Source organism: Microcebus murinus, chromosome 2, assembly GCF_040939455.1.
Source record: "Microcebus murinus isolate Inina chromosome 2, M.murinus_Inina_mat1.0, whole genome shotgun sequence".
Classification (NCBI taxonomy): domain Eukaryota; kingdom Metazoa; phylum Chordata; class Mammalia; order Primates; family Cheirogaleidae; genus Microcebus; species Microcebus murinus.
In genome coordinates, this window is record NC_134105.1 from 2,119,341 (window position 1) to 2,146,067 (window position 26,727).

General features: G+C 61.1%; 2 protein-coding genes across 11 annotated transcripts in view; one reads left to right on the forward strand and one right to left on the reverse strand.

Moving 5' to 3' along the window:
• KCNAB2 (potassium voltage-gated channel subfamily A regulatory beta subunit 2) overlaps positions 1-10,305 on the forward strand; it is an 83,423-nt gene extending 73,118 nt beyond the window's left edge. For 6 of the 7 annotated variants that reach the window (XM_075993421.1, XM_075993441.1, XM_075993430.1 and 3 more), the window contains 6 exons: positions 3,015-3,100; positions 4,809-4,929; positions 5,007-5,101; positions 6,093-6,213; positions 6,701-6,789; positions 7,815-10,305. In XM_075993421.1, the coding sequence (XP_075849536.1) occupies positions 3,015-3,100; positions 4,809-4,929; positions 5,007-5,101; positions 6,093-6,213; positions 6,701-6,789; positions 7,815-7,904 (602 nt within the window). In that variant the 3' untranslated portion in view covers positions 7,905-10,305. Of the gene's footprint in view, positions 1-36; positions 82-3,014; positions 3,101-4,808; positions 4,930-5,006; positions 5,102-6,092; positions 6,214-6,700; positions 6,790-7,814 lie in introns of all 7 variants that reach the window. The other variant, XM_075993447.1, reaches the window with a different exon arrangement.
• Positions 10,306-11,312: 1,007 nt separating this feature from the next.
• The window catches only part of CHD5 (chromodomain helicase DNA binding protein 5), a 64,212-nt gene continuing 48,797 nt past the window's right edge, over positions 11,313-26,727 (reverse strand). Inside the window, exons 30-42 of one of the 4 annotated variants that reach the window (XM_075993399.1) lie at positions 26,483-26,627; positions 25,930-26,089; positions 24,312-24,391; positions 23,968-24,100; positions 19,209-19,298; positions 18,474-18,611; positions 18,086-18,194; positions 17,394-17,526; positions 16,797-16,992; positions 15,684-15,847; positions 15,450-15,564; positions 15,288-15,341; positions 11,313-14,553 (exon numbers count right to left, since the gene is read on the reverse strand). In XM_075993399.1, the coding sequence (XP_075849514.1) occupies positions 15,334-15,341; positions 15,450-15,564; positions 15,684-15,847; positions 16,797-16,992; positions 17,394-17,526; positions 18,086-18,194; positions 18,474-18,611; positions 19,209-19,298; positions 23,968-24,100; positions 24,312-24,391; positions 25,930-26,089; positions 26,483-26,627 (1,471 nt within the window). In that variant the 3' untranslated portion in view covers positions 11,313-14,553; positions 15,288-15,333. The remainder of the gene's footprint in view (positions 14,554-15,287; positions 15,342-15,449; positions 15,565-15,683; positions 15,848-16,796; positions 16,993-17,393; positions 17,527-18,085; positions 18,195-18,473; positions 18,612-19,208; positions 19,299-23,967; positions 24,101-24,311; positions 24,392-25,929; positions 26,090-26,482; positions 26,628-26,727) is intronic. The other 3 variants (XM_075993402.1, XM_075993410.1, XM_075993407.1) reach the window with 3 other exon arrangements.

Here is a 26,727-nt window from a genome sequence, read left to right on the forward strand (position 1 = left end):
AACTCTGGTCTCTTTAAATCTTTCTTTTGTCACCAGGGGACCCATTTAGTTCCTCCAAGTCAAGGACATTCATCATAGAAGGTACACAGCACCCTTAGCCCAGCTATTGACTTCTGCGCCCCAGCTGCATTTTATGAGACAGTGGTTGTAACTTACACGACTCTTTCACCCCGTGACAAACTTCTCCATAAAATGCACGAGGCGGGGGGCTCCCTGTGAGAGCGTCCTGCGAGGCAAGGACAACCAGGTGGCGCGGGAGCCCCTCGTCTGCCACGTGATCCATGCCGCCATTCCATCCCTTTCCTCCTGTGCATGGTCCCCATCCCCGGGCTTGCATTGCTGTGACCTGCGGTGGCCGGCCGGCCTCTGCCGGGACCGCCTCTTGAGTCGAGGATGCTGCAACCCCGCCTGGGAACTTGACCCCTGAAGGTGCCCTGGGGAGGGCTGGGAGACCAGGTCTCTGCAGCAGCTCACCTGTCAGGGACTCCAGAACATTCAGCCCCCAGCAAGTCTTGGCTCCTCCTCCCGGCCAGCACGGCCACCACCCACAGCACGTGGGTCACAGGTGGCTCAGTGTGGCCAGACCTCTCCATCTAAATGAAGCCATTTTCCTCCTGAAAGAACAACGACAGGAGCTGGCAGGATTCTGAGACCGGAGGCAGCCTCTGTGTGGTCTCTCTGCCCTCCCCTTGGCTAAGGGCCCCAGGGCCCCGCCACAAGGGCCAGCACGGTCTCCTTGGGACAGGGCTGATGGAAGGGCTCCTGCCTGCCAGCTGGTGCTGCCACCCGACCCCTCCCATGCATTATTTGTGACATAGCAGGAGATGCCATGGGTTTTGGCAGCAGCTGGAAGGGTTCAGTCCTCCTGCTTCTGTTCAACAGCATTAAATATTGAGGTGAAGGACAGTTGTCCCTAACTGTCCCTGTGTCTGGGCCACCAACATCAGGCCTGGGCAGAGGTGCAATGTGCCCCTGCATGGGGCCCTACATCAGTCCTGCCTCTGCCCAGGCCCCTTTGCTGGGGCCCTCCCCCTCCAGACAGCCAGAGGCTCAAGCAGACCCCCGACCCGCCAGCCGTGGCCCCATCACTGCATGGAGGGGGCGCACAAGGCACCTGGCTGGGACCTTCGTGACCGAGAGAACTGTGGGTGGGGGGAAGGCGAGGGAGTGGGTGGCCTCGGGGGCCTCTGCTTCCCTCTCTCTGGCATGTGGACCTGAGCCTTGGCTGGGAAGAATCGGGAAGGGATGCTGCATGGCCACAGGTGTCCCAAGAGTGTTTCTAAAAAAACTGAACGAGGACGACCGGGTCAGGAGCCCGGCCAGGGATTAGGATGTGGTCAGGGATTCCCCTGGGACCTTCTAGGTTCTTCCTGGACCTTCCCAGCCAGGCACTGGCCGCCTCCTCAAGGCAGATCAGTGTTGGCAGTTGGAGCAGGCAGCCAGGGAAGTGTCCCCAGGGAGGTCCAGACTCCCTCCCAGATCTCCACCCACGCATGGGGCAGGGAGGATTCTCAGGAGCCACAGAGGCCAGGGCTAGCTGCAGGCGTGGAAGCCGAGGTGGCCCTTCCAGTATCCTGGGTGAGCCTGCTCAGACCACCACCAGGAAGCCCCAGCTGCCCTTAGCTCCAGCCCTCAAGATGCCCTGGGTCCCACTCAGGCTAGAACTCAGCCAATGGGGCACTCAGGGACCTGGGAAGGCTGGGAAGTGACACCCCAGAACAGGTGGATGGGAAGTTAGCATTGCGTGCCACTCAGCGTGGGGGAGGGGGCTGTGGCCTTGCTGCCATTCTGCAGTGGAAACTTCAGAACAACCCAGCATTCTCCATCTTCCTTCCCGTCCCTCCCACCCCCAGCCATCTTCAGGGACCTCAGCTTCCCCGCCTCAGTGACAAATGAGGGGCAGGGCACTTAGGGAGCTATGGGGATTTTCAAAGGTCAATGTTACTGCACTGTTTTTAGAAACACTTGTTCCTCCACTTTGTTTCCAACACTGCCCTGGCAGTTGAACTTGCAAGCACTGTATCGACCGTGAGAAATCTGGTGGGACCGTCCCTCACCCCGCAAAGCCAAGAGGCATTCGAAACTTGAAAATCTGAGGCCAAGTTCTGTTTTTAAAACCCCAGCCTTCCCATGAGGCTCAAACAGCGGAGGGCGGGGCTATAGCTGGCAGATTTTTATGTCTCAAAGACTTTGTCGAATACTAGGAGGAATCTGTCATGTAACTGGAGCAAGGGTCCCTTTTCTGTTGTTTAAAAGATGCCATGGAGAGTCAGCGATTTAGTCCTTGGGCCATTGTGAGTCTCAGCAGCTGTCCAGGGTCCAGGCTGTTGCTCACAGCCGTCTGCTCTGAGAGCAAGAGCACCCCGACCCCTGTCGTCCCGGGACCGTCCCGTGCCAGGGGAGGGGACTGGTTTGAGAACCCCGGCCACGGTGCACACAAGGCTGTCCGTGCCTGCGCCAGCCCTCCTGGGCACGAGAGGAGCGAGGCCACAGCCCACCCTCCACCCCTCCAGGTGCCATCACTCCATCTCCACCAGGTTCCCACCCTCCCGGGAGGGTTTGGAACAGCCGGAAGCAGGAGACTTGGAACAGGCAAAACGCGTTTCCTTCCTGTTGCCTTTGCCGATCTGACTGCAGCCTCAATCCATTCATCTGGTCCTTCCTGAGTGTCAGGGTCTCGATCCCCACCCCCATTCCGGGTCACAGTCTTTGATCTCACCTTGCTGTCATCACAGTCCACCCGCAACCCGTCTTTCAAGGGTCCTGCAAGGCCTGTAACTAGCTGGGGAGAGTGTTTTCAAGACCACCTTCTGGGATTGCGGCTCGCTTTTCTCTTCCATCCCGGAAAACCCCTCCCACGCCAAGTCCCGAGCCAGGAAGTACACTGCTTGCAAGACGTCTTGCAACCGCCTCTCCCTCCTCCCCGCGTCCCGCCTGCGTTTGCAGCAAGTCCCCAGGCTGGGCCCCCCGTGCCCCGGACGCCCCCCCACCTGCAGTTTCTTCTCTCATGACAGAGACCGTACGAGCCATGACGCACGTCATCAACCAGGGGATGGCCATGTACTGGGGCACGTCGCGCTGGAGCTCCATGGAGATCATGGTACGGCCCGCCGTGTGCGTGTGCGCCTGCGCCGGCCACGTGAGACCCCAAGGCCCGGCAGAGTGTGAGCTTCGGTCCCCGCCGCACAGATAACGGGGTCGTGAGCAGAGACCGGGCGCTGGAGTGCGGCGGCTGTGTGTGTAGGCCCCGCAGGCGGGGGTCTCCGCGTGAATCCCGGCACCGCATGGCCCTGGCAGATGGCTTAACCTCTCTGAGCCTCAGTTTCCCCTCCTGTAGAACAAGCCTGCCAGCAGGATCCCTCATGGGGCTGCTCTGAGGATCCTCTGAAAGAACTGGGGCGAAGCTCTTAGCAGAGGGAAGCCCTGGGCAGGGAGGACACCGTCACCCTCTCGTGCCGGGCGCGCGTGGGGTTCCGGGTGCCGTTGGATCTGAGGGCTTCAGGGGAGCTAACTCCCATCTGACCCTCTCAGCGCCTTATGATGTGCTGCTGCCGGCATCCTGGTTTCCAGATGTGGACACTGACGCACAGAGAGGTTAAGTGATATGTGCAAGGTCACACAGCTCAGGCCAAGGGTGACACCCAGGCCATGTGGCTCAGAGCCTGCCTGGGCTGCCTCAGAGTGTGACCCAGCTATTGGGACCTCGGGCTTGCATCTCATAATCCGTGGCGTTTCCCCCTCGCCCGCATTTTCAGGAACGTGTCCCGCTAACTGCCATTTCCCTCCTGGGAGCCCCCAGGGGCTGCGGGCGGGGGATGTTTCTTGATATCTGGGCTCCCCGGGAAGGGGCAGCGTGGAGGGCGCCTCTGTGCTCAGGGGCGTGGAAGGGAGCGGGCTGGAGAGGGAGGGCAGAGGCAGGGGCTTGCGTCCTCCCGAGGCTGCCACCCCCCGGCCTGCCCCTTCCCAGCTCCTGGAGCCCCCAGCCTCCCACATCGCTGGGAGGAGTGTCCCCTCTGGTGAGTCCCAGGGCTGCGCTTTGTGAGAGACATTCAGCGGGATTTTCGTTTCGAACTAAACACGCTTGTAGAAGCCTCCGCTATTCATCAGCCTTTGGCGTGTGGGATATTAATGAGCATTTATTTGGCATTTTTCTGGAGCCAGCACTGAGCTGGAGGAGGTGTCAGCATCGTATCCCCCTTTTGCAGATGAGAAAGCTGAGTCCCAAACTGGAAGGGAAGGGCCTCCTGGACAGCAGGGCTCTGCCGTGGCCGGGCTGACACCGTCAGTGGGGGTGGAGGAGGGTCTGCACAACCACAGCCTTGGGCTCCCTGTCCCAGAAATGGGCTGATGCCCGATGCTCTCTCCTCCCGCCCTGCCATCCTCCCAGGCCCAGGGCCACAGGTGGCAGCCATTCATGGTAGGAATAGCAACAGGTATAGCCAGCAGGCCCCCGGCCCACCAGGCACTGTTGTGAGGGCTGCAAACACCCCTGGCTAATTTGGGGAAACTGAGGCCCAGAGGTGAGCCCTTTGACCAAGGCCACTCAGCCAGTCCGTGCCAGACCCCAGCCTCACGGCTGCACGGCGCTTCCCCAGACCCTCAGCCTTGGGGTCCCACCACGCACCCCATGTTCCCAGCTCACCTGGGCCTTGCTGGCTCCCAGGAAAGGTGGGGCGGAGGGAGTGGGAGGGTCCCAGGGGGCCAGGCCATCTGTGTCCCAGGGGTGCCTTTGTGTCCCGCCACCTGCTGCCCCGCAGCTCCCCGGGGCCACTGACCAGCAGGGCCGTCTGCGCCCCTTTCCCCCCCAGGAGGCCTACTCGGTGGCCCGGCAGTTCAACCTGATCCCGCCCATCTGCGAGCAGGCCGAGTACCACATGTTCCAGCGCGAGAAGGTGGAGGTGCAGCTGCCTGAGCTGTTCCACAAGATAGGTGGGTGCCGCCTGCCCACCCCGCCCCACCCCACCCCCTCGGCCCAGGCCTTGACTGTGCCCGGTGTTCCCCTCTAGGCGTGGGTGCCATGACCTGGTCCCCTCTGGCCTGCGGCATCGTTTCGGGGAAGTACGACAGCGGCATCCCACCGTACTCCAGAGCCTCCTTGAAGGTGAAGGAATGGCCAGGGAAGGGGAGGGGCATGTGGGGACAGGCATGTGGGGGCAGGGGCACCTTTGGTCCGACCGCCTTGGTGCTGGGCAGGGGCTTCCCTGGGCCACAGCTGGCCTTGCCACCTCTGCCTGCGGGTTCCATGGCATGAGGACGTGGAGCCCCTTCTGGCCTGACCCACACCCAGATGGGCCACCCACCCCTTGAGACCTGCTCCAGATAGGGGGGCCCCTTCATATACCCCCACCTCTGCCCCCACCCCAGTGTGCACATGGTGGGCTGGGTCCACAGGTGCCATTGGGGTGCCCCCACCCCATACACTCTCCCACTCTCTGCTGTCACTGAGTCCTCACCACTCTCTGCTGTCACTGAGTCCTCAGGGGCTGCAGAGCTACACAGTGGTGACCCTGGGACAAGTGCCCCTCCCACACACATACCTCTGGAGCGTCCCAGACTGCAGGGCTTGGGGACACAGAGCTGGCAGAGAAAGGCCTGCCCAGCAAACCAGACCCAGCCCTGGAGCCTGGCCCTGGGATCTGGGGCAGGAGGGCTTGGCCCACCCCTCCTCCGGGTCTGCAGCAAGGGCGGGGCAGGGTGCTCTCCAGGAGGCAGCGTGGTCCTGGGGGGTGGCCAGGGGTTGGCAGCACCCCTCTAGTGCCAGGGGAGGGTTCCTCTGGGCCACAGGCGGCAGCCAGTACACACACACACACACACCACCGGCAGCCAGGCGTCCTGGGAGAAGGGAAGGGCAGCACTCACCGCCTCGTCCTGGCTCAGCGGCCTGTCGGTACCACAGACTGCACTTGACAGTGTGGACGGGCCATTCTCCTCCTGCCCACCCTGCACGGCTGGCCTGGGGCGGGATGCCGCCCTGGCTTTGAGACCAGGCTGCTCTTGGAAGAAGGATCTGGAAGGAACACAGATTGTCAGCTACCTGCATGTGGGGTCCGGGTGACCTGCCCTCACCTGGAGCTGTGTCCTGCCCCACCCAGGGCTACCAGTGGCTGAAGGACAAGATCCTGAGCGAGGAGGGCCGGCGCCAGCAGGCCAAGCTGAAGGAGCTGCAGGCCATCGCTGAGCGCCTGGGCTGCACCCTGCCCCAGCTGGCCATAGGTGAGGGCTCGCGTGCCAGGGAGGGGGCGGGGGTCCCCGAAGGCCTGTGCTGGCCATGGGGAAAGGGGCTGGGGGTTACCATGGGGCCAGCATCCCTGGGGATAAGGCGAGGGAACCCTGAGCAACACCCCTGTTCGCCACGGGCAACAGGGCTCTGGGGGCAGAGTTGGGACCCGTGTCCTTGGGGAGAGGGCGGGGGTCCCTGAGGCCCTTGGCCATGCCCCTATCAGCCAGCCATGGGTAATGAGGCCCCCACATTCATGGTGGGGGGGGTCCTGAGCCCCTGGGCCACCTCTATGCCCAGGGCAGTGGGGCCAGAGCTTCCCCGGCACCCACTCCAGCCACTCCTTGGGCAAAGCCCCCCCAGCGTTGCTGAGCGTCTCGAGCCCCCCAACCCCCAGACACAGAGACTGGGTCTCTCCGGCCCGGTCAGGGGCAGATGGCCCTGCAGAGGGCACCTCTCTCACCTCGGGTCTTGCTGCCCCAGCCTGGTGCCTGCGGAACGAGGGTGTCAGCTCCGTGCTCCTGGGCGCCTCCAACGCCGACCAGCTCATGGAGAACGTGGGAGCCATTCAGGTGAGCGTGTGCAGCTGCGCAGAGCGCCCACCCAGCAGACCGTTGTCCTGCGCGCCAGGCACCGTCTAGACGGCCAGGACGCGTCCTCGAACCGTCGGGGGGCCCTGCTCCTGGAGAGCTCGCCTTCTAGCAGGGACAGGTGCACACTGGATGCCGGGAGGAAGGAAGTTGATACGGGCTTTGGAAGGTGACAAGCTCTAGAGGAAAAACGCCGGAGATGGGGAGATGGGAGAGGGAGGCGGGGGCAGGGGAGGTGGCGCCATGGACCAGGGTTAAGACCCCGAGCGAGGAGGGCCGCTGTCAGCTGGGCTTGCTGAGAACATGGCGTTTGAGCACAAGCTTGGGAGCCGAGCGGTGAGCCGTGCACGTGCCAGGTGGGGAAGAGGCTCTGGCGGCAGCAGCCACTGCCAAGGCCCGGGGCAGGGGCAGAGCCTGAAGGGCAGGAATGGGTGTGTTTCTTCCGAGTGGGGAGCCGGGCACCACTGGGAGCTGAGAGGGGGCTCGGTCCAACGTAGCTTTCAAAGGCGGCTCCTCTCTGCCTGCTCCACGGGGCCAGATTTGGGAAACCAGAGCAGTGTGGCCTCCATCTGCTTCAGATGGAGTCAGATGTGACAAGTGGGGACGGTCCCGGCCAGGAGGTCTGGGAGGACGTCGCCCCACCCCCCCCACCAGCCAGGCGACCTTGGTAGAGAGTTCTGATTCGTTTTTTTTTTTTTTGAGACAGAGTCTCACTCTGTTGCCCAGCCTAGAGTGAGTGCCGTGGCGTCAGCCTAGCTCACAGCAACCTCAAACTCCTGGGCTCAAGCAATCCCGCTGCCTCAGCCTCCCAAGTAGCTGGGACTACAGGCATGCGCCACCATTCCCAGCTAATTTTTTCTATATATATTAGTTGGCCAATTAATTTCTTTCTATTTATAGTAGAGACGGGGTCTTGCTCTTGCTCAGGCTGGTTTTGAACTCCTGACCTCGAGCGATCCGCCCGCCTTGGCCTCCCAGATCTGATTCGTTCTTGTCCTTGCATGCAGGTCCTTCCCAAACTGTCGTCTTCCATTATCCACGAGATCGATAGTATTTTGGGCAATAAACCCTACAGCAAAAAGGACTACAGATCCTAAGACACCCCGCCCGCCTGCTCGGACAGTCCCCGTCTCCCTCCTAGTCTTTGTTTGCTCGCTTAAGCCGTTCTGGAGCCGAGTGGAGAGTGTGGTTTCCATCAAAGAGAAAACACTCGCCATGACATCATCGGGAAATGGTCTCCCACGTCGCTGCCAGACGCCACCCACTGCTTCGCCAGACCACGTGGAAGTCGGGTTTGTGCCCGAGAAGCATTGGTTAGGAAGAACGTGGAAGCAGTCCCACCCAAGCCTGTCGCCTCTGCTCATCCTCCCAGAGAAGAACACCCAGCTGTCTCCCACCCTCGGCCCTTCGCGGCGATTCCCGAAGTCAAGGCCAGGCCAAGGCCTGGTTGGGTCTTCCGGGCGGGCAGGGCCAACCTCTCCTCTGCCAAGACCCGCTTCCTGGTGTTGGGGGAGGGGAAGTGGGGTCTGGCCCTTCCAGGGGCCCCCTGTGCCAGGGCCCTGGTGATTGGGCGGGGCCTCCCCACTGGGGGTCTTCCTCAACCTCCCTCTTTCCAAGGGCTCCAGGTACTTTCTGGGGACCTGACCCCAGATTCCTCCCCTGTCCTTCTATGCCCTGACCTGCCCACTGGGTCTCGGCAGGGGCACACCCACCCAGCCGGCCTTGCCCCCCCCACCCCGTCCCTCGTTGGCAGGGGCAGGGACCCCAGAGGGAGTGGCTGTGTGGCTTGGGACCCACAAAAGTTCAGGGCTCAGATGGCTAGCCCTGCAGTCTTCCTGCCTGCACACCGCTGAGGAGCCCAGGCCAGGGAGGCCTGGAGCACTGGGGAGGGGCCCAGAGGAATAGGCCCCTCTGTCCTTGCCCCGGAAGGCCCTGTGGCTTTGCACTCAGAGCTGGACCGTGGCTGCTGCCCACACATGGGCAGGTGGCAGCAGGCAGGGCCCCTGTGCACAAGGACATGCTCCCCTCGGTCTGCAGAGACCCTCCTCTAAAACCACCCCCGCCTCAGGCCTCTGTTGTGTGCCGGGGTGGTGGGCTTGGGTTTTGCAGACAGAAGATGCTTAGACCCTTCCGGTAAAGGAAGGTCCCTGTGGTTCTCTGAGCTGCCTGCCCAGGGGCTGGGGCGGTACCCCAGCAGCAGCCCTACAAAGTAGGGAAAGACCTCAGGGAAACTCTCCCTGGAGAGAGGGCTGGGGCTGGCCGGTCCCTCCACACCACCCCCTGCCTGGGACAGCTGGGGAGAGAGAGGGAGGGCAGCACGGGCCCAAGTCAGGCCCTGTGCATCGCGGGGCTGGAGGGATGGTGACGCCAGCAAGCCTGCAGGAGGTGGTGGCCTGGAGGCCCCTCCTGTGGTCCTTTGCGGGCTACACGGGGGCAGAACCAGCCCCACCACACCCTTTGCCTGCTGGCTCCACCCCCGGAGGAGCTGCCGTTCTGAGCAGGCCACTCCCTGGCCAGTCCTGGCCAGGCCGAGGCCTGGGGCCCTGCTGTGAGAAAGGCACAGATGCAGGGGGGAGGGCGGGGAGGGGAATGGCTTCCTCTTTTCCCGCCCCACCTTCCTGCTTGACCCTGGAGTCCAAAACCTTGGCCCTCCCCTAGAGCAAGCCCTGGGGGTCTCCTCCGCCAACACCTGCCGCAGGCTTCGCCAGAGCAGCCCTCGGGGTGTGGGGGGTGCCCCCAGCAGAGGTCCCAGCCCATGGCACCACACGGGGCTCAGGCGCCTGCTCCCGGGACAGCCCTGCAGGGGCAGGTGCTGCGGAAGGACAAGACGGCCCTCCCCTCGCAGGCAGGGAGGTGGCTGGTCCTGTCTGCACAGCTGCCCCCGGCCCCATCCGCTGTTAGAAGATGGACCAGGGCGTGTGGGCGCCGGGTGGGGCTGCTGCTCCCCGTGAGCCACACACAGGGAGACAAGAGCCCCAGGGTGAGCTCTGCCAAGGCCCACGTGCCCGGCGCCAGGACCCAGGCAACCTCCCAGCCCAGCACTTCCCACAAGCGGGTTCGGGGTGTCCTGTTCCACGCCCACTAACAGGGCAGGCAGGGCTCTGCTTCCTGGGGGCGGGTCCCCCAGCTCAGGAGGGGTGGGTGGGGGAGAGGTGTCAGGTGTGGCCATCGGAGAAGGAGGAAGACCACGGGCAGTGTGAGCCTGCGAGGGCAGCGCCGGCCCCAGCTGGGCCCACTATCCCACCCTGACCCGTGGTCGAACCCCAGGTCCCGAGGAATGACAGGGCCATCCTCCCGTCTTCCATCCTTGTCCAGTCATGTAAATAATGTGCTTCTCTCCCCCCATTTTTTTTTAATGACTGTGGTTCCTCAGCTGATTGCATTCCCCACCTAGGCAGAGACTGCCACATGCCTCGAGCTTCCAAAGGAGACTCAGACCGAGACAGCCACCGTGTCCATGGAATGACAAAATAAAGCCCAAGCCCCTCGGTCTCCGTGCCTTTCTGCTCCTCGCATTTCCTTGGGGCCAGAGACAGGCGAGGGCGCCACGGGAGGGGAGGGAGGAACTGCCGGCCACGGGGCTCCCCGAAACCTGAATCTGGGACAAAAGGGCCGTCAGGAGAGGCAGAGATGGGGCAGAGGGTGGGGACAGGGTGCTCGGGAGATCAGCTCCCACCTCTCCTAAGTGATCCTGCCCAGGGCCCACGGGGGTGAGGGAACCTCCCCTGCCCCCCAGCATGCAGTTCTCTTTGGCCACCTCCGAGGGCCCAAAGCTGGTTGCTGGGAGGCTGCTGTGCCCTCAGGGGACCCAGCCGGTGCTGCTGTCACCATGACAGAGGCTGGAGGCGTCCTGGTGTATTTCAGGGTGCGGGTAACATGGGCTCCACCCAGCACACCCCTGATTAGAGGCCCCTTCCTTCCCAGTGCACCCCTGAGCCCATGAAACATAACTTCCCAGGGGGATGAGCCTCGGGAGACGCCCCCACCCCCATCCTAAACCCGTAAGAATCTTTAAAAAGCTCTTGGATTCAATCCTTTCCCAAAGGATTTATTAAAACACAGAAAACCAAACATACACACAGAGTACAAAGTAAAGGTGATTGTGTCGGCTACAGGCTCTGTCCAGCCTCCCACTGGCACAGACTGGACACGGCAGGGAGCTCAGCTTCCAAAGTGCAACCCCCGCCTCTGCTGGGACACCCAGTGGGGACTGCCCACGAGCCCCTGGCCCCACGCCCAGCCCAGCACCCCGCTTCCCCATCCTGTTCTCCAGCCTGGGCAAGGGGACGGCCTCTCTCCGCTGGGCGATGCTGAGCCTGGGTGGGTGGGGTTCAGGCCCCCACACTCTCCAGCTCAGACCCCCTGGGCGGGGGGGGGAGGGGAGACCCTTCCCTCCTCTCCAGGGGGGCCTGGGCTCCAGGTGATCTGTACGTGAGGAGTTCAGGACACACACACAACCCAAAGGGCCCTTTCTGGGTTATCGCGCCTAAAAAAATACTTTGTTAAAAAAAAAAATCTGAAAATTAAGGGAAAAGAATCCAAAAACACAACAACGCCAATGACTTTGGGCTGATGCACCACAACCTGTAAACTTTCAGACATAGAAAACGGGACGGGGAACCAGCTTCCTTGACGGGTGCAGCGGTTTGCACAGGAGAGCCATGGGGGAGAGACCACCCGCCTGCGGCCACGGCCAGGCCACCAAGACGGTGAGGAGGGAGGGGCGTGTCGGTCTCGGCCCCCACCCACCCCGCACACACCGGAGGCTCCACACGGCTGCCAGCCCACCCTCCACCCGGACCCCCTCGGGCCTCAAAAGCCCTGGGATCCGGGACAGGAATGAGGACTGCAGGTATCCCCGGGCCGAGACAAGCAGCCCCTGACCCGGCAGGGGAGCCCCTGGGGAAGGCAGCCCCGACGAGCAGGAGGACCTTGGCCGTGTGGGGCCAGGGACGTCCAGGCCCACCTCCAGGAGAAGCCAAATTCACAGAAGACAAAGGAGCTTCGGAAAGCGGCTTTCAGGGCTCTGCCTCCCTGGCAGGCATGTTGGAGAAAGGGTCCCTTCCAGATGTGTCGCTGCAGCCCAAACTCCCTTGTCGCCTGAGAGCCCGCTGGGCACTGCCTTTCAAGACCTTTGGCCCAAAGGTGGTTCAACAGAAACCCTACTCAGCACTGGCTTAAATCATAAGGTGGCTGGAAACATAAAAACACAGGCTGCACACTGGGATCACGCCGTGCACAAGGACCCTAATTCTGCCAGCAGCAAAAACCAAACCCAGCCTGAAGATGCCAAAGACACGGACACCACTCCCGGCCCCCAGCCCCACTGTTGGCAGGAGATAACTGATAAGCCAAGAAGAAAACATTCTTAAAATCCTTTCTCCTCTCCAAAACCGTCCACCAGAAACCTGCTCCCAACTCTCGCAGCCTTCCCGGCCCGGCCTCCTGGGCGCCAGTCAGTTGCAAAGAGCATGGCCCTTCTTGGGACCGGGTGGGGCTCTGGCCAGGCTGTCCTCGGTGCCTGACTCTAGCCTGCCAGAGAGGGGACCCCGGGCAAGGCCAGGGAAGGAGGAAGAGGGAGGGACGGAGCAAAGCTGCCTGGGGTGAAGCAGCGTGGACTCAGACCTCCACCCTCCCCACCACGTGCCTCCAGGCCTGACCCTGGGGACCCGTCCCCTGTGGCCAGGGAAGGCGGACACTGTCCCCAGGGAGGCCAACCGCAGTGCTAACCTGCCACCTGTTTGGAGATGAGGACATTCCAGGCCCTGTGGCCTGAGCCGGGAGCCTTTGCAGGGAGGCACTGACCAGCGGACACATGTGGATAAGCCACAAGGGACTGGAACAGCCCCTAGCCCTGTGCCGGGTCAGCCGCCACAACACGTGCCAGGGACATCCGTGCTGCGCTCAGGCCGGCTAACAGTCTTCTCTCCACTTGAGGGTCCCCCGCTCTGCCCACCCACAACGCCGGAGCCAGGCTGGCCTTGGGGACCTAGACTGGGACTGAGTGCGGGACACAAAGAGGGAGGGGTCCTGGCAGTTCAGAGAGAGCCACACTGCAGATGAGGACATCTGGGGTGCAAGGAGGGCCGGGCAACCACCCAAATGTCCACAAGACAAGCCGGCGAGTCCTGGCCCGGCCCTGGCTGCCCTTCAGGCTGGGGCCAGCCGAGAGACGCCGTGTGTCCCTCACCCCTCTCCCAGGGAGCTGAGCCCAAGCCCCTGCAGCGCCCCGCCCCCAGGCCCAGCTGGCTTCTCACTGGGCCCCTTCCTCACACTCCCAGGACCCTGCACCCTGGGGCACCTCCACTGGGAAGCCCCCTTTGGGCTCCAGCCCCTCTGGAGGACCAGACAGACAGACAGGCCTGGACCCAGCCATCCTCCCTCCCCCTCCCCCACATGGTACCCTCCAGCTGGGGCAGTGGAGGGGTGGGAATTCTGACAATGACAATACACATGTGGCAATGTGGTCCTGGGACTCCAGGGCATTCCTGCCAGGAAACAAGGCGGCAAGCCCTGGATGCTCCAGCTGGGAGGGGCTGCAGAGGCCGGCGGCACGGTGCCCAGGCCCACGCAGAGCTCTCCACGAACACAGGGAGGGCGGCTGGGCCCTGCCTCGAGCAGCAAGTGCCCCGACAAAGGCCTCCCCAGGGACAGGAGAACAGGGATGAGTCCGGGCTCCAGGGGACAGCCTGGCTCCCCTCCTGCATCTGTGGCCCAGGACACTGTGCACAGGGGAGTCTATACCTTGACGGGGAGGGGGCGGGTAGGCCTCCTAGGGCACAGGGCCAGGCCACGGTCTCTGGGGCCACCTCAGTGTCCAGACCCTTCTTGCAGGGACACTATTTGCCCACAGCCACATCCCTGCAGATGGTAGGCGCCACCCCCCCCAGTCCCTTCCTTCAGTGGCTCTGGTCCTCCCTCCTTTGCTGGAGCACACACTTCCGCCCGCCTTGAGCAGCCAGGCCCATGGGCCCTCCCTGGGTAACAGAGTCCAGGGCCTTCGAGACACACTGGGCCAGGGACAGACACCTGCTGATGGAAGAGCCCCTCCCCACCAGGAAACAGCAGATCCCCCAGTGGTCTCCGGCCCTGGCAGGAAGGAGGTGGCAGAAACGCCCTGCCCTGACCTGGGATCAGCCAGGGCCTCCACCATCGGGCCGGACGGCAGCCCCCCAAACCCGCCCGCCTGGTGCTGGGGCACCCCAGCGAGCAGGGGGCCGGAGCAGAAGGGCCGTCACGTCACGCAGGTGCAGACAGGATGGGGCGAGGGCACGTGAGGGCTCCCGGGCCCGGCGCTGCCATCTCCCCTGCTGGGCCGAGTCCGCCGGGCAGCGCCGGGGCTCCCAGGAGCTTCCCCTCGGGTCCGGAGCCCGTCGGCAAAGAGACGGTGAGCGCTGCAGGTCAGAAGCTTCCACACGGCATCCGACTTTTATCAAGACAAACTTGTTCAAGTCTTCAACAGGAAAGTGCAAAAGACGTACAAATAAATGAAATCTCTTCTAAGAAGTCGTTCTGGAAAAGGTGGTGAGGGGACACGTCCGGCGTGGCTGTGGGTGACACTGTGTGGAAGAACATTTGAACCACGATGAGGCGGCACTTCTGGGCTCTGCCCAGCCGAGCTGGGCCTCGTCCTCCACGTGATGGCGTTACTCGGTTTCCCTTTTTGTCCCAAGGTGGCACCGGCTCCTAAAAAGGCGGCAGCTTTTCTCTCCTGTGGGAGCCGGGCGGGCGGCCCGGCAAGCTCAGCTGCAAAGGGCGGATGGGCAGGTGATGCAGCCGGGTGGCCGGGGTGGCCGGGTCTCCGGTCACGAGGGGTGGGGGCGGGGAGGGGCACCCACCAGTGTGCAGCTGCCCACCCACCACCTACCACAGCCAACTGTGACCCAAGGGGGCTCCTGAGCCACAACCCCCCAGCCACAGGCCACTGGGCCAGAGTGCCACAGAGCAGCCAGGAAGCAGCCTGCAGAGGGGTGGCCAGGCTGCAAGCCCCTGCAGCCTCCACTGCCGAGGGGCTCGGTGGAGGTTGGTGGCCGGGGAAGGAGGCCAGGGTGAAGTGACATTTTTCTCTGGCATGAGCCCCTACTGCCAATAACACCTGCCCCCAAACCCTCGACCACCCTCCTGATCGTGGGCAGAGAGTGAGGGTGTGAGACAAGACGTGGCGCCCGCCACCAGCAGGGCAGCAGAGGCGGGACGGGGATGGTCCAGGCAGGGCGGCAGCAACTCACCACCGGGCATGTGTGTGCACATGCAGGAGCAGGCGCGAGTCCACTGGGCCCGCGTGTCCTGCCCCCAGCCTCCCCATGGGCAGACACGCAGGCTGCAAATCGGGCCCGGCACAAGCGGGGTGGGGGCAGAGGGGCCCAGGCACAGGGGGTGTCTCGGGGCCCCGAGGCAGGACAGGCTGCAAGGCTCAGGGACGGGGGCTCTGGCCGGGCCGACCTGCCAGCCCGTGGGGAGGGCACAGGACAGCGCCTCACCTCTGCTGGGAAGGAGCGCTGCGACAGAGGGGCCTCGCGGGGACGGCTAGATATCTGTCGGGGAGAGAGAGAGCGCGGGCTTGCCTGGCGTCCCAGGCGGCGGGCAGGCCAGGCCCGGCGGGCGCCTGTGTGCATGCTGCCCCGAAGCCGGCGGGCACCTACCGGTCACATAGGGCCCCAGGGGCATCTGGTTGTAGTTGACAATCCCTCCCGGTCCAGGGCCCCGGAAGTTGGGCCCAAAGTTATTGTTGTACATCTGGGAGGAGCCGAAAGCGCCCTGGAGGCAAGGACGCAGCTTTACGGGGGTCTGGGGGTCCCCCGCGCCCCGCCCCGCCCCCACCCCGGGGGCGCCCGGACCGAGAGGGGCTTGGGCGGGGCGCGCAGACCAAGCCTGACCTGCTGGATGGTGGGGTCGCCGGCCCGGTTGGTCAGGCGGCTCAGGATGCTGCGCTCTGACATCTGCAGGCGGGCGGCCACCGGGGGGATGCGGGACAGCATGGAGGGCAGGCGGGTCACGTCCGCCTTCATGTCGCTCAGCAGCTCCTCCAGCTGGTTCAGGACTGCGGGTGGGAGGGCGGGCAGCGGCATGGAGGGCGGCGTCTCCCCGTGCGCTGTGCCAGGCAGCTGCTCGTTCCAAGGGCTGTTACTGTGCCCCACCCCGCAGGCGCCAGGCCCGCCCGGGCCACAAGGCAGACGGTCGCCAGCGGGGGGCACAGTGGGGACTTGCAGGACAACTGCTCCCCCGGCCCCTCCGGGCTGGGCCAGGCTGCAGGGCTGCAGCGAGGGGAGCCAGAAGCCCCCCCCCATGCTGGCCCTCCCTCCTAGAGCCCCTCAGGGAGACTGCAGCCCCAGCCCCCGCTGCAGACGGGCTCACAGGGCAGACTGCCCACTCGGCAGACAGGCACAGGAGTGTGAGTCCAGTGACTCTCGTGAGTGACCCTGGCCTTGGCCACATCCCTCTTCACTCTGGGCCGCCCGCCTCCCAGCCTGGGGGCCCCCTGCAGGCAGAAATGTGCCTGGTGTCTGGTGACCCCAGACACAGCTTCAGAGCCAGTGTCCAAAGTCTGAATCCCAGGAGATCTTGAGCAAGTGACTTCACCTCCCTGGGCCTCGATGTCCTTGTCTTTAAAGTGGGGACAATGAGGAGACCCACCACTGAAGGAAATTGTGGGGATTAAAGAGAGAACGTGCTTAAGGCATGCTGGCAGCGCTCAACAAACAAGAGCCTGTGCCACCACCTCCCGTCCTCTGTGTCACCTGCCCCCAGCCCAGGCACGCACCAGAGCAGGCCTTCGGGAAGAGGCTGGAGAAGGAAGGAGCCTCAGTTTCCCCACAGGGGAGATGAGGCACTGGACGGCAGGACCGTCCCATCCTGTCCCAGGAGGCTACACCCTCCGGGCTGAGGACTGTCCCCAGCCCCAGCCCCATCAGGCCCTCATCTACGGACGGGAGCGATCGCCCGGCAGGAGGAAGGCGGGGGCCGCACTGCAGGAAGCGGGGCTCACTCACCCTTGTGCAAGACGGCATTGGCAGGCTTGTTCCCGGCAAGGGACTCCTTGGACAGGTGCTGGTGGCTCTCGGCAAGGCACTCCACCTCGGCCAGGCGGGCGTTGAGGGCCATGGCTGGGTGGTTGGGGTCCTGGGTCATGTTGAGGTACGCCGCCCTCCGGAGCTGCTCCTCAATGACCAGCGCCTGCTCCAGCAGCTGGGGGCGGGGACCGAGCGTCGGCCTGGCCCCTCTCCCCGCACGCCCCCACCCTTCTCCTCCACCAGCCCCTGCGCCCGGCCGCAGCTCCAGGCAGCAAGGCAGGAGGGAGGACGCCCCCACCGGCTGTCCGTCCTCTCCTGGCCGAGGCCACCCCTAGGAGCTTTCACCCAGCTGGCTTCTCTGTGCCTGTCACCCCAGACGGCGAATACCCGCCCAGCGGGGCCTGGCCCAGAGCAAGAATCCCAGCACCCTGCTGGTCGACTGACCGACGCATGCGACGTCGACAGCCTGACCGGGTCTAGGCACGTGGGGAGGGGCGGCTGCTCTCTAACCTCTCTGCCCCAAGCCCTCCTGAGACCCGCCCCTCCCCCAGAGCCAGGGCCCCTGGGGAGGCTGACCTTGAACCTGCGGGCCAGGAACTTGTTCTTCATCTCCAGGTAGTTGCCCTTGTGGATCTCGGACTTGAAGGGCTCGTTGAGGATCATGTACCTCGGGTCGTTCTGGATGTCCTGCCAGCGGGCGTAGCCGTGCCTGGGTGGCACCGTTAAGGGCAAACCTAGCTGCTGGAAGGGGGGGGGCCCTGGCAGCTGGGGCAGGGGGCAGGGCCTGCCCGGGGTCCAGCACCCTGGCTGTGTCATCAGCCAAGTCATCAGCCTCGTGGCAAGATGAGCACACTGATGACGATGACAGCGGGAATATCAGCAGGCGCTGACAGGCGTCCTGGGGCGCCAGCCACGGCACTGGGGCTTCGCGGGGCTGACTCCTTCACCCCAACTACAGAGGGGCGGAGACAGTCAAGTCCGAAGCCCTGGAGCCCGGGAATGGGACCCGATTTGGAAATGGGGTCTCCGCAGACGTAATCCAGTTACGAAGACGTCACACGGGGTTCAGGTGGGCCCCAAACCCTATGACTGGTGTCCCTGCAGGAGGGAAAGCTGGACAGACGCAGAGACACAGGGAAGAGGCCACGTGGCAGCGGAGGCAGAGACTGGTGCCGTGTCAGGAACCCCCCTAGAGCCTTCAGGGGCCCTCCCTGAGGTCCGCCAAGGAACAGGCAGGAGCCTGCCCAGCCCGGCTCGGCCAAGGATACGTCACGATGCCGGCCAGCAGCCAGTAGTCATGGCGCCGGTGCCAGATGTCGTAGATTTTCCCCGAGGACACCGCCGCACGCTCCTCGTTCTGCCACAGCGTGTGCAGCTCTGGGAAACAAACCAAGGTGAGCAGAATGAGAGATGCTCTCTAGGCTTTCAAACAGAGGTGGGCCTAGGGGAGAACCTCTTCCCTCACTCCTTGCCACTGCCCCGCCCCTGGCTGGAGGTCTGGTGTTGCTAAGAAAGGCTATATAATGGATTCTTTTTTAAAAAATCAACCATTCACACTCTAGTATAAACTAGCCATCCGCCCCGACTCCTGGAACCCAGTCAGAAAACCCGTAACATTAACAGTCCCAGCGCTCTGCCCATCGCCCACTCTGGTACCTGTGAAGCCCCCATCTGCAATGTTGAACATGAATTTGAACTTCCCGTTCTTGTCCTCTTTCTGCCCCTCCTCATTTTCCTCTTTGTCCCCATTTTGCTGTGTGTCGATGAGCTCCTTCTCCTCAGCCTTGGTGTCATCTGTGGGGGCAGAGGTCACATTCATCCATCCACCGAAAAGGCACAACCCAGGGGCCTCCCTCTGTAAGCACTGGGGACCCAAGGCATGCAGGACACACACTCCCTTGTCCTAAAGGGGCTCACCGCCCAGAAGGGTTTCAAATGACAAACTGGCAGCCCCTTCTCTCTGTCCTGAGCAGACCCCAGTCCCCTCCCCCACCACATCAGGGCCACCGGCCGGGCAGGGAAGCACTGTGGAAAGTATAGCTCAAGTCCACGGATGGCAGAGCCGCCTCAGAGATTTGATCCCAGGATGACTGTTCCAGAACATTCTAGCCCCTAGAGGTATATATGCAAAGCTTCCAGCTGAGCCCCCTATACCCCAGGCCAAGCTCTATGACCAGCCCTCCCCCTTTCCCTTGGTGGCTGGGCCCGAGGCCCACTCAGGGGACAGGAGGGGGAGTCTGTCCCCTGAGGGGAAAGAGCTACCCGGCTCCCACCCACCAGCTCCAACCAGGGCCTGGGGCCTAGAGGACAGAGCTGGGAGGCTGCAGGAGGCTGACCGGGTCCAGAGGGCGCCCTCGAGGGAGTGGGCAGAGCACAGGCAAGAGCCCCAACCTGGCCTGAGGTCGCCGCTGTCCCCTCTGCTGTGGATCAAGCTCAGCTCCAGCTTGTCCAGGATTTTCTCCTTCTCAGGAAGTGCTTCTTCTGCAAGACGAAGAGGGTTCAGGGCTGGGGAGGGGACTCTGGGCTGGTGGCTTTCCTTCCAGTGCTGCTGTGGCCACACGCAGAACCTCATCCACCAACGCGTTACTCGGAGTCCACTTGGAGAGGCCCTGGCGGGCAGGGCCGAGGGCCTGGACACCCCCCGACTGACCCCTACCCCCAACTCCTCAAGGCCTGTCTCCACGTCCTGCCACTGCAATGACAGCCAGAGGGCTTGCAGTTCCAGCAACACAGTGAGCCTCTGTTACTGCCACACTCCACTTCAAAACACCCAGAACTGCTGGGCAAAACACACTGCATTAATAAGCACACAGGTGAGCTTCAGAAAAGAACAGGAAATCATCGGCTGCCAGGAACAAAGAGGATATTTAATGGAAGGAAGCCTAAGTTGGCATCTGGTGGCCCCAGGCAGGGGGTGGCCTGACACCAGGATGACGTGGAAGGCCTGGAACTCCCGGCTGGGTCTCAACACCCAGGCAGGACAGACGAGGCCTCGAGCCCGAAAGACGCAGAGAGCTGGGATTAAGCCAACACCCGCCAAGGCCCTGGTCCCTGCGAAAGAGAGAAGGTTCTGCCTGCTGGCCTGAGGAGGCCTGTCTCCCGCAAGGGATCTAGAGGAAGAAAGTCCCCAGTGGGGACTCCAAACCCAAGGCTGAGACCTGCTCTGCACCACCCCTGGCAGACAGCATGGAGCAACGGGTCCCAGACCAGCAAAACGGTCCATGCGACCACTGGGCCCTGAGCTTCTGGGAATAAAGGGCGAGGGACACTCCCACCACCAGGTGACGGGGGAGTCCTGCGGTTAAAACAGTCCCTGGGGAAGACGCGCCCAACCCAAACCTAGACAAAACAGGGATTCACCCACCGCGGGCAAGAAGGAGCTGGCCACACGGAGACCAGTGTCCTGAGATGATGAAACAACGTCAAGGAGACTCTAAAATAAGTACATCAGGAGCCAATGAAGAGAGAGGGAGAAGAAAGGAAAAAATGAAACAAAACAACAACAACAAAATAAATTGGGAAAAGCCAGATAAAACTTCTAGAAAGAATACACAATCATTAACATTCCTTTAAAGCAGGGAGTTTTCCCTGGCTGGTTGCAGAAAAGGAAGGTCTGAGGCACGGGAGGGTTTCCGCTCACCAGTGCTGGCTTGAAGCCTGCGAGGGCCAGGTGGCAGGAATGCAGTGGCTCCCAGGAGCTGAGAGTGGCCCCCAGCTGACAGCCAGCAAGGAAACAGGACCGCAGCCCTCCGACCTCAAGGAACTCAATTCTGCCAACAAGAGTGAGCTTGGCGGTGGCTCACACCGGTAATCCTAGCACTCTGGGAGGCCGAGAGGGAGGATCGCTTGAGGTCAGGAATTCAAGACCAGCCTAATAAGCAAGAGTGAGACCCCGTCTCTACTAAAAACAGAAAACATTAGCCAGGTGTGATAGCTCACACCTGTAGCCCCAGCTACTTGGGAGGCTGAGGCAGGAGGATTGCTGGAGCCCAGGAGTTGGAGGTTGCAGTGAGCTACGATGAGGCCACAGCACTCTAGCCTGGGCGACAGAGCAAGACTCAAAAAAAATAATAATAATAAATAAGATGAAATAGTGAATTCCCCTACACACTGTTTACAAGAGATATGCCTAGAACATAATTACCCAGAGAGATTAAAAGTAAACGGATGGGCCGGGTGCTGTGGCTCACGCCTGTAATCCTAGCTCTCTGGGAGGCCGAGGCGGGCGGATTGCTCAAGGTCAGGAGTTCAAAACCAGCCTGAGCAAGAGCGAGACCCCGTCTCTACTATAAATAGAAAGAAATTAATTGGCCAACTTATATATATATATAAAAAATTAGCCGGGCATGGTGGCGCATGCCTGTAGTCCCAGCTACCAGGGAGGCTGAGGCAGAAGGATCACTCGAGCCCAGGAGTTTGAGGTTGCTGTGAGCTAGGCTGACGCCACGGCACTCACTCTAGCCTGGACAACAAAGCGAGACTCTGTCTCAAAAAAAAAAAAAAAAAAAAAAAAAAAGTAAACGGATGGGCCGGGCGTGGTGGCTCACGCCTGTAATCCTAGCTCTCTGGGAGGCCGAGGCGGGCGGATTGCTCCAGGTCAGGAGTTCAAAACCAGCCTGAGCAAGAGTGAGACCCTGTCTCTACTATAAATAGAAAGAAATTAATTGGCCAACTGATATGTATATAAAAAATTAGCCGGGCATGGTGGTGCATGCCTGTAGTCCCAGCTACTCGGGAGGCTGAGGCAGGAGGATCGCTCAAGCCCAGGAGTTTGAGGTTGCTGTGAGCTAGGCTGACGCCATGGCACTCACTCTAGCCTGGACAACAAAGCGAGACTCTGTCTCAAAAAAAAAAAAAAAAAAAAGTAAACGGATGGAAGAAAATATTTGCAAATCATATATATATCTGATAAGGAACATGTATTTTATAAAGAACTCTTACAACTCGATAATAAAAAGAAAAATAACCCAACTTACAAAAGGACAAAAGATCTGAAAAGACATCTCTCCAACAAACATATACAAACGAGCTAACAGCGCATGAAAAGACACTCAGCATCTTTATGCACAAAGGAAACACAAATCCAAGCCACAGGGAGATGAGGCCTCTCACCCAGCACGACAGCTACCGTCAGGAGGACAGATGACAGGGAGCGTTGGCAAGGGTGTGGCCAACTGGAACCGCCACACAGGAACGTACGCTGCTGCGGCACACTCGGAAAACAACTTGGCGGTTCCTCAAAATGGTAAGCAGTGGCCGGGCGCTGTGGCTCACGCCTGTAATCCTAGCACTCTGGGAGGCCCAGGCGGGCGATTGCTCGAGGTCAGGAGTTCGAAGCCAGCCTGAGCAAGAGTGAGACCCTGTCTCTACTATAAATAGAAAGAAATTAATTGGCCAACTGATATATATAGAAACAATTAGCCAGGCATGGTGGCGCATGCCTGTAGTCCCAGTTACTCAGGAGGCTGAGGCAGGAGGATCACTTGAGCCCAGGAGTTTGAGGTTGCTGTGAGCTAGGCTGATGCCACGGCACTCACTCTAGCCTGGGCAACAAAGCGAGACTCTGTCTCAAAAAAAAAAAGGTAAACGGAGTTACCATGTGATCCAGCAATTCTACTCTGGGGTATACACCCAAGAGAACTAAAAACTTACGTCCACGGGAACACGTGTACACAAATGTCCACAGCAGCATGATTTACAGTAGCCAAGAAGTAGAAACAACCCACAATTCACCAGCCATGAATGGATACACAGAACATGGTAGATCCACACAGTGGAATACTATTTGGCCGTAAAAAAGGAATCGAGTACTGATACACTGCACAGCATGACGGAACTTTAAAGACATTTGCTAAGTGACAGAAGCCAGACGCAAGAGGACCATATATTGCATTAGTCCACTGAGAGGCCCCCGAGTGCCGGGGCTGGGATGGGGAGACGGCAGTGACTGCTAATGGGTAAAAGGTTTCCTTCTGCTGAGATGAAAATGCTCTGGAATTCGACAATAATGACAATTACACGACTCCGTGAATGTACTAAAGAAAAAGGAACAGTACACTTCAAGTGGGTAGGTTAACCGCAGGGGGTGGGAATTATATCACAACAAAGCTGGTTTTTTTTTAAACAGGCATAGAGAAAAGTACACCAAATATATACTAAAGTAAGATCAACCCAAATCACCCAAAATAAACTTTATAGCAAAGAGTTTAAAAAGGGACAAGAGGGTCATTACAAAATAATTAGAGGCACATTTTGCCCAAAAAAAAGAAAAAATTTATAAAAATCCTGAAGCAAAATCTGGCATTACCAGGAGAAAGAGATTAATCCACAATCCTGAGAGATTTTAACACGCGTCTCTCAGAGACCGACTGATCAAAGCAAACCAAATACTAGTAGGAATGTGAAAGCTTAAACAACACGATTAATGAGCATTATCTAAATGCGCCATTGCATATGTTTAGAACCTTACGCCCAGCAATCAGAAAATACACACCCTTTTCAAACACACTCGGAGCATTTGCAAAATCTGACCACATCAGGCCGGAAAGCAGCTTTTTTCAACAGCACCCTACAGACTCATGTCCTCAAACAACGACGCAAATCAGCTCGAAACCACTAATGAAAGAGCAGCCCAATAACCCCTAATCTGCATGGCCGGAAGAATTAAAGTCCACACGTAGAGGCCGGGCGAGGTGGCTCACGCCTGTCATCCTAGCACTCTGGGAGGCTGAGGTGGGCGGATTGTTCAAGGTCAGGAGTTCGAAACCAGCCCGAGCAAGAGCGAGACCCCGTCTCTACTATAAATAGAAAGAAATTAATTGGTCAACTAACATATATAGAAAAAATTAGCCGGGCATGGTGGCGCATGCCTGTAGTCCCAGCTACTCAGGAGGCTGAGGCAGGAGGATTGCTTGAGTCCAGGAGTTGGAGGTTGCTGTGAGCTAGGCTGACGCCACGGCACTCACTCTAGCCTGGGCAACAAAGTGAGACTCTGTCTCAAAAAAAAAAAGCCCACGTGGAGAGACGCGGGTGGCAGCAGCGCACAGTGCAGCGCAGCCAGGCAGAAACGGAGTGACGTGCACCCGCCCCTCTCTGGCCAGGGCTGGCTGGACGCTGCCCGGCGGGGCGGCCTGCGGAAGGAAGCCCGTACCTTTCGGCAGCTGCTCTGGGGAGGGCTGGGCCTTCTCTGCCTCCTCTGGCCGCTCCTCCCGGGCTCTCTCCTTGCCGACCGAGCTCTCGTGCTTTTCCTCACCCTCCACTCTGTCCAGGGCAGCTGGCGGAGCCTGGGGAGGACAAGCCAGGGAGAAGCAGGGCCTGGGGTCAGGAGGGACAGGGCAGGGAACACACTGCGCTGGGACCTGCCCCCTGGCTCCCAGCCTGCTCCCGGCATCCCAGAGGCCCGACCTGGGAGCCGGGAGGCTCGTACCTGGCTGTACAGGGTCTGAGAAGGTCCCCTGACCCAACCTCCACCCCACGCCCGGCGCGGGCCCACACCTGGATTTCCAGCGGCTTCTTTGGCTTCTGCACCCCCGGCTCCTTCTCATCCATGTAGCCCAGGTGGGCTTCCATTTTGTCTGCAGAGTCAAAGGGAAGAGGTGAGACAGGTGGCTCAGGCATGGAGGGGAGGAAGGCAAGGGATGGGGTGCCAGAGGGGAGAGGCAGGGCTTGGCCTTCCGGAGGCTGCCTCGGGGCCAGGCACCTCTGAGAGAGATGGGCAGGACCCCCGGGTCAGCCGGAGCACGGTCCATCCGGGCTCTGCAACCCAGGGATCCTGGAGGACTTCGGGCCAGTGAGACGGGAGTGGGCGCTGTCAGGACGGGGCTGCACGGCAGCAGCTGCCCGTCTGGACACAGGCAGGTGAGGTAGGGAGAGGCCCAGACTGGGCGCCAGGACACCGGGCGTGGTCCCAGCTTCCAGGCTGGCTCGCTGCCCGTGTGCCTTTGGACAGGCCCCAGTCTCCGCCCTGATGAGTCGGCTCCCGACAAATGACAAAGTGCCAGCTACTGGTGTGGCTCCAAGAAGCTGGGAGGTGGCACTACCTACCGCAGCCCCCATCTCACAGGGTCAGGGACTTGCCCAAGGTCATACCGGAGTTCAGGACAGACTTAGGAAGTGACCCCAGGTGTATCCACCTTCAAAAAGCACACCTGTGCTGACAAGGTCAGGAGTTCAAAACCACCCTGAGCAAGAGCGAGACCCCGTCTCTACTATAAATAGAAAGAAATTAATTGGCCAACTAATATATATAGAAAAAATTAGCCGGGCATGGTGGCGCATGCCTGTAGTCCCAGCTACTCGGGAGGCTGAGGCAGGAGGATCACTTGAGCCCAGGAGTTTGAGGTTGCTGTGAGCTAGGCTGACGCCACGGGACTCACTCTAGCCTGGGCAACACAGTGAGACTCTGTCTCAAAAAAAAAAAAGAATCGTCACATGACCCGGCGATTCATTTCCCGGGCATAGACCCGAGAACCTACGTCCACACAGGGACTGAAGACACAGCTGCTCATGGCAGCATCTTTTGCAAGGAGCCCTGCAGTAGGAACCACCCAAAATCTACCCCAGACGGATGGGTGCACAAAATGCAGCAAACGCATGCAATGAATGTCACTTGGCCACAGGGAGGGACGAGGAGCTGACACGTGATAGAGCGTGGACAAGCCCCGGGACATCGCTCAGAGAGAGACGCCGGACAGAACAGACCCCGAGGCGCTCGGCTCCGTCTATCGGAAACGCCGGAGGGGCGATGCGGAGAGGCAGAGAGCGGACCCGAGACTGCCCAGACCTGGGGGAGGGAAGTAGCTGCCCAAGGATGTGGGGTTTCTCTTGGAGGGATGAGAATATTCTGGCATTAGACAGCAGTGATGGTTGCACACCCCGTGAACATGTTAGAAACCCTGAAGAGTACACTTTTAAAAAGAGTGAATGTTGTAGTGTGTATGTGAATTATATCTCAAAACTGTTATTAAAAAGAAAAACTCCCTGGAGAGCAACACGTCAGCAGACAGGAGCTTCGTGGGGAAGGGGGCCCGTCTTTTGCAGGGTGCGTGAGGATTCGAGGTCACTGCGGCCTTGCCACTTCCCAGGCCCCACCCCGCTCGCGTGGACCCCAGACCTGGCAGGCCCAGCGCGGCCGGCGGGAGGTGGGCGGGGCTGGCGGGCACCGGCGTGTTGGGGTCGGAGGAGACGACCTCGCCAGGCTTCTTGCCCTCGGGGCCCTCAGGGATCAGGTCCGGGGTGCTGTACTTCCCGTTGACGTGCTCAAACTCCTGAACCTGGGGCGGCGGGAGGAAGGAGGGAGGGTGGTGGTCGCAGCTCAGCCCTAAGGGCCTCGGGCAGCCAGTGGGACTGTGGTGTCTCGGGCTTGGGGCGGCTGAAGCCTCCACCCAAGGATGCCCAAGCCAGACCCCTGCTGACCACAAGCTTCCCTGCCAGCCCCCTGCCCATGTCCCTGTGTGCCCCCCACCCTGTGACCCGCCATCCTGGCCTACACCCCCGGCTCCTCACCCTCACCCGGGTTTTCCAGGTCGGTCCCCCTGGCCGGGCTCAGACCCGGGCAGCTGTGTGGCCAGGGCCAGGCGCTTGCCCTCTGACCGCTGACCTCCCACGGGCAGCGCCAGGTCCCCAAGCAGCCACCGGGAAGGGCCGTGCAGAGGTTACTCACCCACCTTCTTCCTAACCAGTGACATGACCCCGATGCGGGTGAGCACGTGCTGCCTGGAGAGGCCCTCCCGGGGCACGCCGTCCGCGAAGGTCTCCGCGCCGTCCGCCCCCGGCTCACACAGGTGCCGCATGAAGAGGGACACATAGGCTCTGGGGTGGGGGGGACTGGGGCTCAGGGAGTGGGGGGCCGGCAAGAGCCCTCTGAGAGGGCTGGCAGGACCCCGGGGCACCTGTGGCTGGGATCGTCAAC